The sequence below is a fragment of the Rhineura floridana genome, chromosome 6 (genome assembly GCF_030035675.1).
Source record: "Rhineura floridana isolate rRhiFlo1 chromosome 6, rRhiFlo1.hap2, whole genome shotgun sequence".
NCBI classification, from domain to species: domain Eukaryota; kingdom Metazoa; phylum Chordata; class Lepidosauria; order Squamata; family Rhineuridae; genus Rhineura; species Rhineura floridana.
The window spans coordinates 12,232,436-12,247,022 of NC_084485.1; the positions used below are offsets into that span (position 1 = coordinate 12,232,436).

A 14,587-nucleotide genomic window follows, 5' to 3' on the forward strand; every position below is an offset into this window, starting at 1 on the left:
CAGAGCAGCCTTTCCCAACCAGTGTGCCTCCAGATGTTGTTGGACCACAACTCCCATCAGACTCAGCCAGCATTGCCAATGGTCAGGAAAGATGGGAATTGTGGTCCAACAACATCTGGAGGCACATTGGTTGGGAAAGGCTGCTCCAGAGGGTGTCCTGTTTCATAATAGTCCTTCTGAGCATCTACTTAGAGCATACGATGATGACTATGAGCAGCATTTCTTACTGACATAGCAACCAAAAATGCATTTGGAGCTTTATAGAATAGCAGGATGGGGACATAGGCAGCTGCCTTATACCAAGTCACACCATTGGTCCAGCTGGCTCTGTAGAGTCCACAACACCCACTGGAGGCTGGCCTATTAAGGTGATGGGACATTGTCTCACCAGCCTCAGTCTGTCCTCTCTGTGGAGCTCTACAAAGACAACGCTGAGACGGAGGAGGAAGAGGAAGCTGATTGCCAGTGCTGATCCCTGGACTGGTTGGCCAAAGGCAAGCTGAGGCTGGTGACCCATCAGCCCTTACTGACCTGCCTCCAATGCTCCACCACCACTTTACTGGTAGCTGGACAGAAGAGGAGGGAGCGACCGTACTTGGTTCCACCATAAGTGATGATGCTTCAGTAGACCTCCGTCACCTAAGAACCACCCCTAGGCGCTTACAGGGTAGCATCTGAAGACATGGATGGGGCCTTTACAGAGCTTGGAAAAGTTACTTTTTTGAACTACAACTCCCATCAGCCCAATCTAGTGGCCATGCTGGCTGGGGCTGATGGGAGTTGTAGTTCAAAAAAGTAACTTTTCCAAGCTCTGCTTTTGCACCATACAGGAAATAGCATGGCAAACTCTCCTCCTTTGGGGCTAAATTGGAATGTGAGGCCAATCACCAGGGGCTTCATCCTGCAAGACTCTATGGGAAGGGTGGGGAACCTCAGGCCCAGAGGCCAAATGCAAACCTCCAGGCCTCTCTACCTGGCCTTCGGGACTCTCCCTAGGCCATGCTACCTCCCCAAGCCATGTCCCTCAATGGCTCTGTTCCATGCCTTCCTGATGTGCTTTCGTCTGGTGATATTGGGTTGTATTCAGTTAAGGCCACATTCACACCATACATTTATTCCACTATTATCCCACTTGAAACAGTCATAGCTGACCCCAAAGAATCCTGGGAAGTGTAGTTTGTGAAGGGTGCTGAAAGGTGTTAGGAGACCCCTGTTTCCTTCAGAGAACTACAATTCCCAGAAGTCCCTGCGAAGAGGGCCTGACTGTTAAGCCATTCTGGGAACTGTAGTGCTATGAAGGGAACAGGGGTCTCCTAACAACTCTCAGCACCCTCCACAAACAACACTTCCCAGGATTCTTTGGGGGAAGCCATGACTGTTTAAAGTGGAATAACAGTGGGATAAATGTATAGTGTGAATATGGCGTAAGTCCGACTGAGAGTGAAGCCATTGAAATGAATGGGCCTAAGATAATGTTGTCTACTAACTTCAGTGAACCTTCTCTGAGTAGGATTAGCATAGGATATCAACCAATGTCTCTTAGGTGCCTGGATGGAGGCGCAGACCTCTGACTTATGCATGCCTGAAATGAGGGTAGCCTAGTGTAGGAATATTGGAGTCACAATGATTGTTGCACTGATGTTTGCCTCAGCCCTGCCCACCTTTGTCACTGGCCCCATCCACCCCTGGCATGAGCCCCCCCAGAAGTTTCCCCTCAGGGAATGAAAAGCCCCCCCACTCTTTCTGTGAAGCACTAGAGCCCCTGCTTGAATTCCTGATGCACTCTACTTGCTAATCCATAGCTCCATCTCTTAACCACTGTACGCCAGCTCAGATTTTTACATCTAGAAGAGTCACAGTGAGTTCCGTGATGTGGTTTTTTTTCTGAGTGCAAGATGAATTTAAGCCCTTATTGTTTGCTGCTTGAGAATTTGCATGCAAAATGTGGTTGAGGAAAGGGGTTCATCAGGCAGGCAGACGTCTGTGGCCCAAGGAAGCTAATTCTGAGGGGTGGCAAAAACAGACAAAAACACCTTTTATGACTTTGCTTGGCCCAATTTGTTCCTTGCTTGCTGCTCTATCCAGCTTCCTTTCTTTGCTGCTCTTCCCTGATAAAAATCCAACTGAAACCTTGGCAATCTCTGAGCAGAGCCAGTGCCAGAGGTCGGCCTGGTCAGGCCCTGGCTGAGGGCCCCTGAAGGGCCCCTCCTTAGGGTCGGTAGGTAACACTCACTTCCGTGATCCATGGCAGCACCGGCTCCCGAACCTGCCACAGATCACAGAGAGGGAGCTCCCAGGCACCCCTACCACCGCACAGGCCTGCAATGCTCACCTGCACCCCCCACCTATCTTTTCTTTGAAGTAAATGCTGGCCACGCTGCAGGCACATGCCTGCCATCAACCAAGATGACAGCTGAGGCTTCCCTAAGGGGCTGATGCCCCTGCCGCCATCTTGGTTGATGGTAGGCATGTGGGCATAGTGCAGCCAGCACTCACTTCAAGGAAAAGGTAGAAGGGGTGGGTGGGCAGGCACCAGAGCCCAGGGCAGGCTGGTGTCCAAGGGTCCCAGCATGCCTGGCACCAGCCCTGTCTCTGAGAGAGTTGCAAAACCCATTTCCGCAACATTTGTATTTTACAATTTGCTCTCTGACAGGTTTTTTTATAGACCAGTGTGCTCAACATTTGCTACAAATCCTCTTCATATTGTATTTTATAGCTAGTCATTTGAGGAGACACCCGTGACAAACTCACTTACACTAATAACACAATTTACAGAAGGGGGATTTAATTGAAAGTGTTTCTGAAATACATTCATAGCTTTCTGTTCTGCCAAGGGCATCGAAATACATATCCGCTCACTGAATAATGCCAGACATTTGTTGAAAATAATGCCACACCTTGCAAATTTGCATTTGTTTCATCTTGGAGATGAGGTGTGGGCAGGGTTGCCATATTGCCCGGTTAGCCGGGTTTTACCCGGATTCTATGCATGCCACCCAGCGCCCGGCTAGCCCCTTAGGTGGCCCGGATTCTCAGCTTTAATTTGAAAAAAAATTAAGTTTCTAGGTGGTCCGGTTCTCGAGATATACATAAAAACATCAGCCGCCCCCCCGACTGTTAAATCTTTCTTTAAACAGTACTGTATAGCACTTCGTAGCTTTAACCCCGCCCGTTCAGGATTGCAGCCAATCAGGGATTGTGTTTCAGTTTCATTAACCTTAGGCAGTGTCTAGAAAACAAAATGGTGGTTTCACCCCCTGTTTATCTGAAAATCTCATAAATTGGGTAAGTATATACATTTCAGTTTTTTTTCCTCTTGTGTGCAGGAGTCAGATCTTGTGCAGTGTTTTGAAAACCTTCCCAATACTTGCTTTTTGTAAAAGCAATGCTAATCCCATATGCCCAGAGTAAATCCCATTGAATTCAATAGGACTTACTTTTGAGTAGACATGGTTATGAATGTGCTGAAAATCAATGGGACTTTGGAGTGAATGTAAAAAAGAATTGTGTTTGTGCCCTCCAGTCCTATTTTAAAGCAAGTAGGCAGGGCTTACTTAGGTATTACAGTTTTTATTCTGTAGGAAAGTAATACTGATTTTTTAAAAACTAATACTGATTTTTCTGCAATGACCAACTGGTTTGACAATAAACTATTATATGGGCTGTATGTATTTATACATCTGCAGTGTGTGCGTGTGCGTGTATGGAGTCTTTCCAACACCCCTGTGAGGTAGGGTTGGAAACCAAGGCAGCTCACAACAAGAAATAAAGCCATTTAAAATCCAATAACCATAAAAACAAGTATAAACAGTTGCAAAACAGCGTAAAGTGGCATGATTCGGAATTTTGGGTTGTGTGAATGAAGTTGCTTATCACTTGAAGTTGCATTTCTGTCCCTGTTTGAGTAAGCCCCACTGAATACGCTGGGACTTGCTTCTGAATAAATAAACCTAGGATTGCACTATAAATATCTTTACAGTTTGTGTAAATAATAAATATATTTGATAGTCATGCTTTTATATAAATATTTCTTCATTTATCATATTTTTGGTTTTTGGTTAGGAATCCTGACTGGTTGTGAGATGCTTAGTTTTCTGCCTTACTCATAGGAATCTTGTTGTGGTTGGTATGGTATTACATTTAGGAAAGTGTTACTGCCTTTTGTGTTGTTTTTTTCCTATTTGCATTTCACTTATCTTTAACCTCACTCCGTTACAGCCATAGAAGCAACAGCAGCATATGCAAGATAATTAACTCCCATTAGTGATAAGAACAAGAATTTATAATTATTATTTCAATTAAAACAAGAGGCTTATCAATACTTTGAAGAGGACCAGATATTTATTTTCTTTCTGAGCCCAGGACTGGGTCTTTCATGATGCCTGGGGGGGGGGCGGAGCAGGAGAGTAGTCGATAAGACAGACATCCTGGCATTGGTAATCTAATTAGCCAGGTATGTGTGGGGTTGTTGCACACTTCCAGGCCCAGTTTCATTTTGAGTATGGAGGTGGAACCTGTGTAGATGTGGTTGAGAAATTTTGAGTTAAGCAAAGCTCTGCTTTTATAAAACCTAAGAAACATACAGATACTTTGAATGTCTGAGTGCCTGCACCAGTAGAATACTGGAGGAACTTGTAAAGCTTGCTGCAACGGTATTTACAACTGAGCATGTTGTGTGAAAGACTCCTTTTCCTAACATTTTGGCTTCTTGTTTTTCTCCACCCACCACAACTTTGAAATATATCGTATATGGTTAACTGTACTGCTGCCCTGACTTACTTTATGTTTGTTGCTATTTTGTGTTTTTATTATGTTTTTATATTGATTGTGTATTTTTATTGTTTTTATTATATTTGTAAGCTGTGCTGAGCTCTGTTTTTAACAGCAAAAGGGCAGGATATAAATTCTCTTAATCAATCAATAAATACTCCATAGTGTTGGAAACTAGAGTCTAGGCATTTAAGGCTAAAAATGTTGCTTTTAAAAAAAAGATTTCTCACATCTTTCCCCAGTTTTTGGTGGTAATTCCTAGGCACAAAAACAAAACAACTGGACAATCCAAATATTAATATGCAAATATTTGCATAATATGCAAATAATATGCAAATATTTGCATAATATGCAAATTAACCTGCCCGGATTTGTGGAACTGGAATATGGCAACCCTAGGTGTGGGGGGGACACCCAACAGTGACTTAAAGAGCAAAATTTAGTTGAGGATACCAAGGGGAGGGGGAAGAAATGTGAAAATCTGGCAATCATCAAAATACTGACACTGGCTTTTGAAGGAAAAATTCCATCTCCTAACAAAGTTCCCAGATGTGTGGGCTGAACAAAAATAAAACCATAAAACTGGAAAGGCACACCAAAAAAAGGCCCATCACAAAAAGGTACCATTGGAAAAGTACAACCGCACCCATCTTACCCTCAGTTTTGAAGGAGACAGATCCTCTTGTCGTGGGCAGTCTTGGCAAAAGAGATGCTGCAAGAAACATATTAGAGATTGTATTTATATAGCTCAAGGATGGTGAATCAAAGCCACTTTCACACCATACATTTAATCCACTATTGTTCCACTTTAAACCCTCATGACTTCCCCCAAAGAATCCTGGGAAGTGTAGTTTGTGATGGGGGGCGAGAGTTGTTAGGAGGCCCCTATTCTCCTCAGAAAGCTACAACGCCCTGAGTGGTTTAATGATCAATTCCTCTTCCCAAGGAACTCTGGGAATTGTAGCTCTGTGAGGGGGACAACAACTCTCAGCACCCTTCACAAGCTACAATTCTCAGCATACTTTGGAGGAAGCCATGACTGTTTAAAGTGGAACTATAGTGGAATAAATGTACAGTGTGAATGCAGCCCAAATGCGGCCCTCCTGGCCTTTCTATCTGGCCTTCAGGACTCTCTGCAGGCCACACAACCTCCTGAGCAATACCCCTCAGCAGCCCTGCTTAACACCTTCCTCATAATTTCAACAAAACATGGGAGGCCAACCTCCCAAACCCTGACTACAAGAGAGCCATTCTGCATCTCGGTTGCTCTTTCTTTCTTGGAACATCGCAGGGTGGAAGTCCAAAGTCGCTGACCCCTCCTTTCTGGATTATGTAACCAAGCATGACATTGTCTTCCTCCAGGAGACCTGGGCTACAGAGCCACTTGAACTGAATGGATATTCTGTTTACTCACTGGCGGCAGCTCCAAGCGTCAAAGGCGGCCACCCCAAAAGCGGCCTGAGTGTGATGGTGGCTACTAATCTTAGAACCAGTGCCACCAGACCAGACTCTCTGTCAGGGATAGCCGTGGCACTAGTCCTCAAGTTCAACTGGGCTTGCCTACTAATAATAAATGTTTACCTCCCTCCGAATCGCCAGAAAAGGTGAGTGAATAACACCTGCCAAGAATTAGAGACCTACATAGCCGAGCTGACAACGCTATACCCTGAAGCGGCGGTGGTGATAGCAGGCGACTTCAACGCTAGGATAGGACCTAATGAAGAGGCCTTGTACGCCCACTTCCATGAAATCCCCCCGCCCTAGATGAGACCCCTATCTTACCAGCGCGACATTCTAAAGATCCTGGGTTCAACTATGCTGGCCTTTGCCTCATGCAAGCGCTATATAGACTAGTTATAGCAAACAGGCCTGTGGATGGTGATAGAAGTGGTGAATACACCTATTTCTCCAGCACAGGAGCATCAGTAATTGATTTCTTTATAGTGTCTACCGACTTACTAAGCGGCATATCCTCATGCCTCATCGACAAATGGCCCGACAGTGACCATCTCCCTTTGACCCTCTCGTTGCGTTGCGGCACTCACACTACTCATAGCGATCAGCCTCCATCTTTGACAGTGATTCCTGAAGTAAGGGCCGCACGGGTCAGATGGTCATCTAAGTTAGAGAAGGAACTAAAAGAAATACTCTACTCGCCCAGCTGTCTCTGTTACCGTGAAAGTCTGTTAGCAGCGGTCCCCGGAGAAGCAATGCTTGCCGCTTACAATGATTTAATTACGGACGTTCAACACTGCCTGATACCCAAACCACCAGCAAGGCCCCTTATCCATCTACAAAATTCCAAACCGTGGTTCGACAAAGAATGTGTTGACTTGAAAAAACGCTAGTTGAGAAATACAGGGAGTACAGAACAAAGAATCTTCCAGCACTGCCCGCTGAGTGCCTAGAGCTAAAGAAGAGATACAAACTCCTAATTAAGCAAAAAAAAAAAAGATCAGCACAGGCTTACCTCTGGCAGTCCCTAATTACAGCCTCAAGGACCAAGGATTCATCCGTTTTCTGGAGGCTAGTGGCCAGGGGTTGGCCCAACAATTCTACTAATTTGAATTACAGTATACCTGTGAACTCCTGGGAATTGCATTTTTATAACATCTATTCAAGGGGCCAAACCAGGGCCCTGCGGGTTGAGAACCCTATAACTGAACTCCTAAAGTGGCCCCCAGTCTCTGCCAAGGAAGTCATCTCCTTAATTGCCAACCTGAAGCTGGGTAAAGCTCCAGGGCCTGATAATATCCCCCCTGAAGCAATTAAATCTAACCCAGAGTGGTGGGCTCCAGTCCTGGCAGCCTTATTTACTAGTATCGACCAAACTGTTTGCATCCCCAAGGACTAGGGCCTTGCCACTATTATTCCAATCTTCAAAAAAGGTAGCCATGCAGACCCAGCCAACTATAGACCTATTAGCTTGCTGAATATCGTCAGCAAGCTATATGCAAGTCACCTACTTACAAAATTACAAACTTGGGTGGAACAGGAAAATATTTTGGAGGAGGAGCAAGCCGGCTTCAGGGCGAGTCGTTCTCCATTGGATCATGGCTTCGTCCTCCAACATCTTATTGAAAAATACACTTCCAAGCCAGGCGGCACCCTCTATGCTGCTTTCATTGACTTTAATTCAGCATTCAATCTCATTCCAAGAGATAGACTTTGGGCAAAACTCGAATCCACCAATATTGAAAGATGCCTATTAGCATTGATTCGTGGGTTATACCAGAATACCCAGGTTCGCATAAGATGTAACAATGCTGGCAACCTGTCTAAGCCCATTGCCACCCAAAAGGGAGTTAAACAGGGCTGTATTTTAGCTCCTACATTGTTCAACCTATATATCAACTCCCTAATTAAATGCTTGGCGTTGTGCCCCTCGCATCATCCTACCCTGTCAAACAGGCCTCTTTCTATCCTATTATATGCAGATGATGCAGTTCTTTTGTCCCTCACAAGTACTGGCCTCCTACGCCTGCTCAGAGCCCTCGCCAGTTACTGTAATAGAGAACAGTTGGTTATTAACCACAACAAATCAAAGGTTGTAATATTTACTAGGAAGAGAGTGAAACATCGATGGCGATTAAACGGTACCCCTATAGACCAAGTATCATCATATAGGTACCTTGGGATAACCCTTCACTCCTCGGGGGCATGGCATCTACAGGCAAAAACTGCCAGGGCAAACACTATGAGGAGCACAAAGGCGCTTCTCTCCTTTTTTTACACGAAGGGTGGGCAACACGTTCCATCTGCGCTACAGGTATTTAGCGCCAAAGTCATCTCTCCATTACTGTATGGTGCCCAGATAAGTGTGTATGCCAAACACACCTCCTTCGAAACTATCCAAACTAAGTTTCTAAGGAACATACTGGGCACCCCCCTATGTGTATTGAATGCCAACTTACGTCTTGAAGTTGGGCTGCCTACAATCGAGGTTTGTATGTGGGTGCTCAAGTTTTCGTACTGGCTTAAACTGATCTTTCTACCAGTTGGTTTGGCTCCACTAGTGTTATCTGATGCGTTTCAGTCAAAATGGAAGAAATCACTACTCACCAAACTCTCAGCTTTAGGCTTTTCTCCTGCTAGTGTCCTCTCGGGTGGTTTTTTCAAAGCGAAATCGGCTATCACCCAGAGAATTTTTGATATAGAATTGCAAAACCATTTGCCTCTTGCTGGCTCCATCTCTGACTCTTGCCTTTCTACAAAAACCTTTACTCCTGCGCATTATCTGGCCTTCCTATACATTCCCAGACTTAGGAAAGCCTTCATGCTGGCCAAGCACAATGCCCTACCATCGGCACTTTTAGAGGGCAGATACCAAAAAATCCCATTCGCAGAACGTTATTGCCCATGTGATGTTGGTGCAGTAGAGACCGTGAGCCACGTTTTATAAGAAAGTTCTCTTTATCATGACCTCCGATGCCGATTAATTACCCGCATACTGCAGAAATTCCCAGGTAGAGATGCCATTTTCTACGTACAATATCTTCTAGCTGATAAAAATCCTTTAGTTACAACTAAGGTCACGAGCTTTTGTGACGCAGCCATTAAATACCAAAAAACGTGCCGACCCAACGACTGTTATAGCTTATAGATTGGTTTTAGATTGACCATGTGTCAGTATACAGTCTATTGTACTGTTAATTTTTTATACAGTTTTTTTGCACTGTTAACTTCTTATGATGTTTTATATTCTGTACTTTGGTCTCTGCTGGTCTTTGACCGTAATAAAGCAATCAAACACCTTCCTGAGGAGTTTTTGTCTGGCCCGGATATGTCCTTGAACCCTGTTGATGTCTCTTGCTTGCCCAGATGGAGGATAGAGAAGGGTGTGGAAGCCCAAGATCACATGTACAGTTGCTGCTCCAGGACTGGCAGGGGGCCCCCAGTAGGTTGTCCAGAAGGTAATGTGGCCCTCGGGCTGACAAAAGATTTCCCACCCCTGATAAGCACCTCAACGGTTGGAATTCAATAGACAGAAATCCATTTCAACCCCACTATTCAGAAAAGGAGAGTCTAGCATACAAAATCTTCTGCCATAATAAATGTGTTGAGCTGCAACCCTAAAGGCAGCAGGGAGGAAGAACCCAAGGAGGATGAACTGCCTCATCCAACGCCCTGCTGGGCTCATGCTGGAAGGGCGGAAATGAGGTTACGCCAGAAGACAGGAAGCTCCCTTGTAATGAATCAGACCATCATGCTCAGTATTATTGACACCATCGGTGGGCAACCTCTGGCCAGTGGGCCTAATTAGCAGAGCTTGGAAAAGTTACTTTTTTGAACTACAACTCCCATCAGCCCCAGCCAGCATGGCCACTGGATTGGACTGATGGGAGTTGTAGTTCAAAAAAGTAACTTTTCCAAGCTCTGCTAATTAGGCCTGCAAGGCAGTGGAGACTTTCAGCTGAAAGCACCTTGGACAGCTCCTTGAATGTTGGAACTAAAACTCAGAGATGATTCACTGCCCGGCTGACATCAGGGGCCCCCAGTCTCCAAGCCTTCTAGTCTGGACTGCAAAGCTGTTTCAGCCAAGCCACACCCGACGCCAGGGGTGGAGCAGGTAAAGATGCAATCAGCTGGTCAGCAGCACCTGCAAAGCCCTCTGCACAAAGCCCTGTGTGCACGTGGGGGCAGCCATGTTCTTTCTTGTACAATTCTCCCTGGGAGTGATGAAATGTCATCAAGGCCTATCACTCCCAGGGGGACCTGTTCCATGTGCTTTCAAGGCATGTGGCAGCCAGGAGCCCCATGTACTAGCCACTCAGGCTGTGGATACAGCAATTTTGAAGTTCTGAAAAGGGGGAGAAATAGAGGGGAAACAGAGGCAGCACACAACACTTAGACTGCCTCATAAGTACTTTCTGAGGACTTTTTACTTTTTTTCAAAACAAAAAAGTGTGCTTCCGGATGGATCTTAAAGGATTTCCCCAGACTCAACTTTAATAAGGTCCATCCATCCTTGCTCACACAGGAGTAACTTTGGTTCAGCCTGTCTTGGATGACTCTCAACATTTCTTATAACTCAAAAAAGTGCAACTTTCCCATGGAGACCAGTGAAAAGGAGGAGATGCAAAAGAAGGTGAGCAGTTCATTGAGGCTCAGCGTCTTGGATCGGCAAGGTCAGGTATCTGCCAAGAGCCCTCACTCTGGCAGGGGGGCCACTGACAAGCATGCTCTGGACTCCCTGTAGGTAGAAGGAGAGCCCATGGAGTGTGTCTGTGAAACCAGGGCCCTCCAAAACCCAGAGCTGAAACTGAATTCAATGCTTTGCCCACCTGTCTGGCCGGTAGTAGATATGGGGTCACTCTCTCCCGTAACGTAAACTGCAGAAACTGTCACCGTGTATAATCGATTTGGAAGAAGTGAGTAAAGGGTGATAAGAACATAAGAACATAAGAAGAGCCTGCTGGATCAGGCCAGTGGCCCATCTTTTCCAGCATCCTGTTCTCACAGTGGCCAACCAGGTGCCTGGGGGAAGCCCGCAAGCAGGACCCGAGTGCAAGAACACTCTCCCCTCCTGAGGCTTCCTACTTCTGCTCCTACCAGAAACAGTTATCTGTGGAAAGCAAAAGGTGTACTTTTTACAACCTAGCAATGTACTCCTTTTTACCATTTGGATGAGTCATAGTTGCTGCTAGACAATACCCTCCACACCAGTTTTTCACCCAGCAAAGATTGGTAGCTAATTGCATCTAACACCAGTAGAGCATCTGTACCATTGCAATGGAACATTTACACTGCAGGGTACTTTAACATCACTACCGTATCTGTCCAACATTTATCTTGCCACTCATTGGAGGAGCTCAGGATTATGTACTTGGGGCTATTCCAATCACATAATGATCTTGTAAGGTAGTTCAACCTGAGAGACAATGACTAACCCAAAGTCATCTAGAAAAGTTCACAATTTAGCAGGACTCAAAATCCAGTTTTCATTGGTCGAAGCCTAAAATTCTATCCAAGGTGAGCTAGTGCAGTATAATGGTTAGAATGTCAAGCAATGGAGGCTGGCAACTCCGATGTCAGGGGGGCAGTGAATCTGCTCTGCGTTTTAGTCCACATTTTCAAGGAGCTGTCCAAGGTGTTGAACACCTTAGACAGCTCCTTGAAAGTTCAGTCTAAAACCTGGAGCAGATTCACTGCCCCCCTGACATCAGTGCCACCACTGTCAAGCAGTAGACCTTGAGCACCTTGGACAGGCTTTGAATGTTTGAACTAAAACCCAGAGCAAATTTACTGCCCCACTGACATCAGAGCTGCCAGTCTCCATTCATTGGGGAGACCCAGGTTCAAATCGCCCTCAGCCATTATGCTTCCTGGGCAACCTTTGGGCCAGCCGCTATCTCTCAGTTTAACTCATCTTCTAGGGTTGTTGTGGAGAGAAAATGGGTGAGGGGAAACCAGGTGCACTGCTTGGAGCTCCCTGGAAGAAGAGAAGGAAGTTAATAGATAACATTTGTTATTCCACACTACCTAGCTAGCCAACGTGCCGTCAAGGGAAGTCCTTCGGAACATGTAGGCCAGGAATAGGCTGTAAGGTGCCTTCCTAGGGTGGTCATGTGCCCTACTTTACACAGGACAGTCCGCTAATTCAAAGGGACATCACAGGACAAATCCATTTTAAAGATGAAGAACCATATGAAGAGAGAGCAGGAGCCTTGAAGTTGCCCATCTACAGTACTGGGCAGCAGAATGAGCTAGTCACAGTCTTTCCCACTATGGTGAGATGTTCTGTGTTCCTACTTAAATTATAAACATGGTTTCTAAATTTCAATCTAGTATATGCAATTTTATGTAAATAAATGTCTCCTTTCTTTCTTTCTTTCTTTCTTTCTTTCTTTCTTTCTTTCTTTCTTTCTTTCTTTCTTTCTTTCTTTCTTTCTTTCTTTCTTTCTTTCTTTCTTTCTTTCTGTGATGCGTAAGTGGCCACCCTAGGTCCTCTAGTCATGGTTGAACTCCAACTCTCATCAGCTCCATCCAGCATGGTCAATGGTGAGGAAAGATGTAAGTTGGCCCAACCATATCTGCAGGGCTACCCCTTATATAGATTTTGTTTTAAAAGAAAGCAAAGCAAAACCTTTCTTTTACCTAGCCCTTCAGCGCTGTTTCGTTCATCTCAGGCTTTTGCCCCTGAAACAAACTTGTCTGAATTTGTGTTACCTTTGAATGTTATTCATTGCTGTACTGCTTATGAGTGTTATCGTAAGGTGGGATTGGGGGTTATATCAGTTAAGTTAGGAAACAGCCACAAAGGAAACCACACCACACTTCCGAAAGCAACACCCTTGCAAAAACTCTACCGTTTCCTGGGGCTTGCTACCACTGTCTGGAGTGTAGGCAAGCCTGTAGTGCTGCACAGCTCCTTCGGGTGGATCCCAGTGGATCTGGAAGCTGCTAGGAGTTTCTGAGTCGACAAAGAGGTTGGTGGGTGGGTTCTTGGCAGCTGTAAGAATATAAAAAGGAGTAGAAGGGTTGCTGGCTTGCAGAAGTGGGAATTGAGGGTGGCCATGTGTTCTGCTTTGCAGAGGACAGTCCTCTGCTGTGGCCCTCTAGATGTTGATGGACTCATCTCCCATTATCCCAGCCACCACGGCCAATAGTCAGGGGTGATGGGAGTTGGAGTCCAGCAACATCTGGAGGGCCACAGGTTCCCCATCCCTGCTCTTTTTGAAAGGCAGTGTTGTGACCCAGGTTGGGATGGGATGCTTCAAGATGCCAAATCCTGACTTGGAGGATTGGGAAGATGAGCTGGGGGAGGGGACTAGCAGCAGGGGCATTCCACAGAGGGTGCAGATCCCAGTCACTGACAGCTCAACTTCCCAATTCTCCCACTCCCCGGTGAAGAGCAACCAGAACTGTCAGAGACTGCCCTGTTGGAGACTGCTCCGTTAGACACCCTCCCAGTGCCTGCGCCTCTGTATGAGGCACCACCTTCTTCACCTGACATTTCCCAGCCAGGCACCCCACAGCTTCCCACAGTTGAGCAAGTCAGCTACCCACAACTCTCAGAGGGCAAAGCTGAGAGCCAGCCCCCTTCGCCCCACACGCAACAACGGCTGAAGCAGGATATTCAGACGTCAAGGAGCTAATGGTTACATGCGAAAGCCAAGCCTACTAAAGTTGACGCAGCAGAGCAGTTCATTGCTGAGACAACGTCGGAGTGCTGCAAAGTGATGCTTAGTCAGAGTTAGCCAGGGCAAAAATTCCTAGAAAGCGTAGTTAGGTTAATGAGGCACACTACTTTTGATGTAACTGTAATTTTAATAAAAAGAGAAAAATCACAGTCGTGTCTGAGACTGAACCTCTCGACTTCAGGCAGGACAGGCAGTCCAGTTGAAAGATAAAGAACCATGAGAAGAAAAAGAGGAGGAGTTTTGAAGCTGCCCATCAGCAGTTAGCATCTAAGCAGGCACTCAAGGTACCCAGTTACAGCCTTCCTCACTATGGTGAGATCTCTATATTTCTCTTTACATTGTAGCACTTATTTCTAAATTTGCATCTATACATATACATTATATATCATGTATATAGATATACATTAGCAAATGCAATTTTAATGCAAATCTGAGACCTGTTTTGGCTGAGGCATTTCCTCTTTTTTTGGCCACCCTAACTGGACCTTTCTCTGATACCACAGACAGCTGCAACAAGCAGCATACAGATACCCATGGTTGCATCTTTACCCTCCAAATATACCGTTGCAGAGGGTTCTGCCACATTTTTCAGAGCTTGGTCCAGTTGAAACCTCCACTCTTCAAATCCCTCCATTCCCAAACCACATTGTTTGGCTGCCAGGCACTGGTCCTTG

At 45.6% G+C, this 14,587-nt stretch overlaps 1 protein-coding gene across 2 annotated transcripts in view; it reads right to left on the reverse strand.

Annotated features, from left to right (window-relative positions):
- The window catches only part of LOC133387053 (collagen alpha-1(XX) chain-like), a 142,837-nt gene that overhangs the window by 88,902 nt on the left and 39,348 nt on the right, over positions 1–14,587 (reverse strand). For both annotated transcript variants that reach the window (XM_061631011.1, XM_061631010.1), the window contains exon 6: positions 5,426–5,482. In XM_061631011.1, the coding sequence (XP_061486995.1) occupies positions 5,426–5,482 (57 nt within the window). The remainder of the gene's footprint in view (positions 1–5,425; positions 5,483–14,587) is intronic.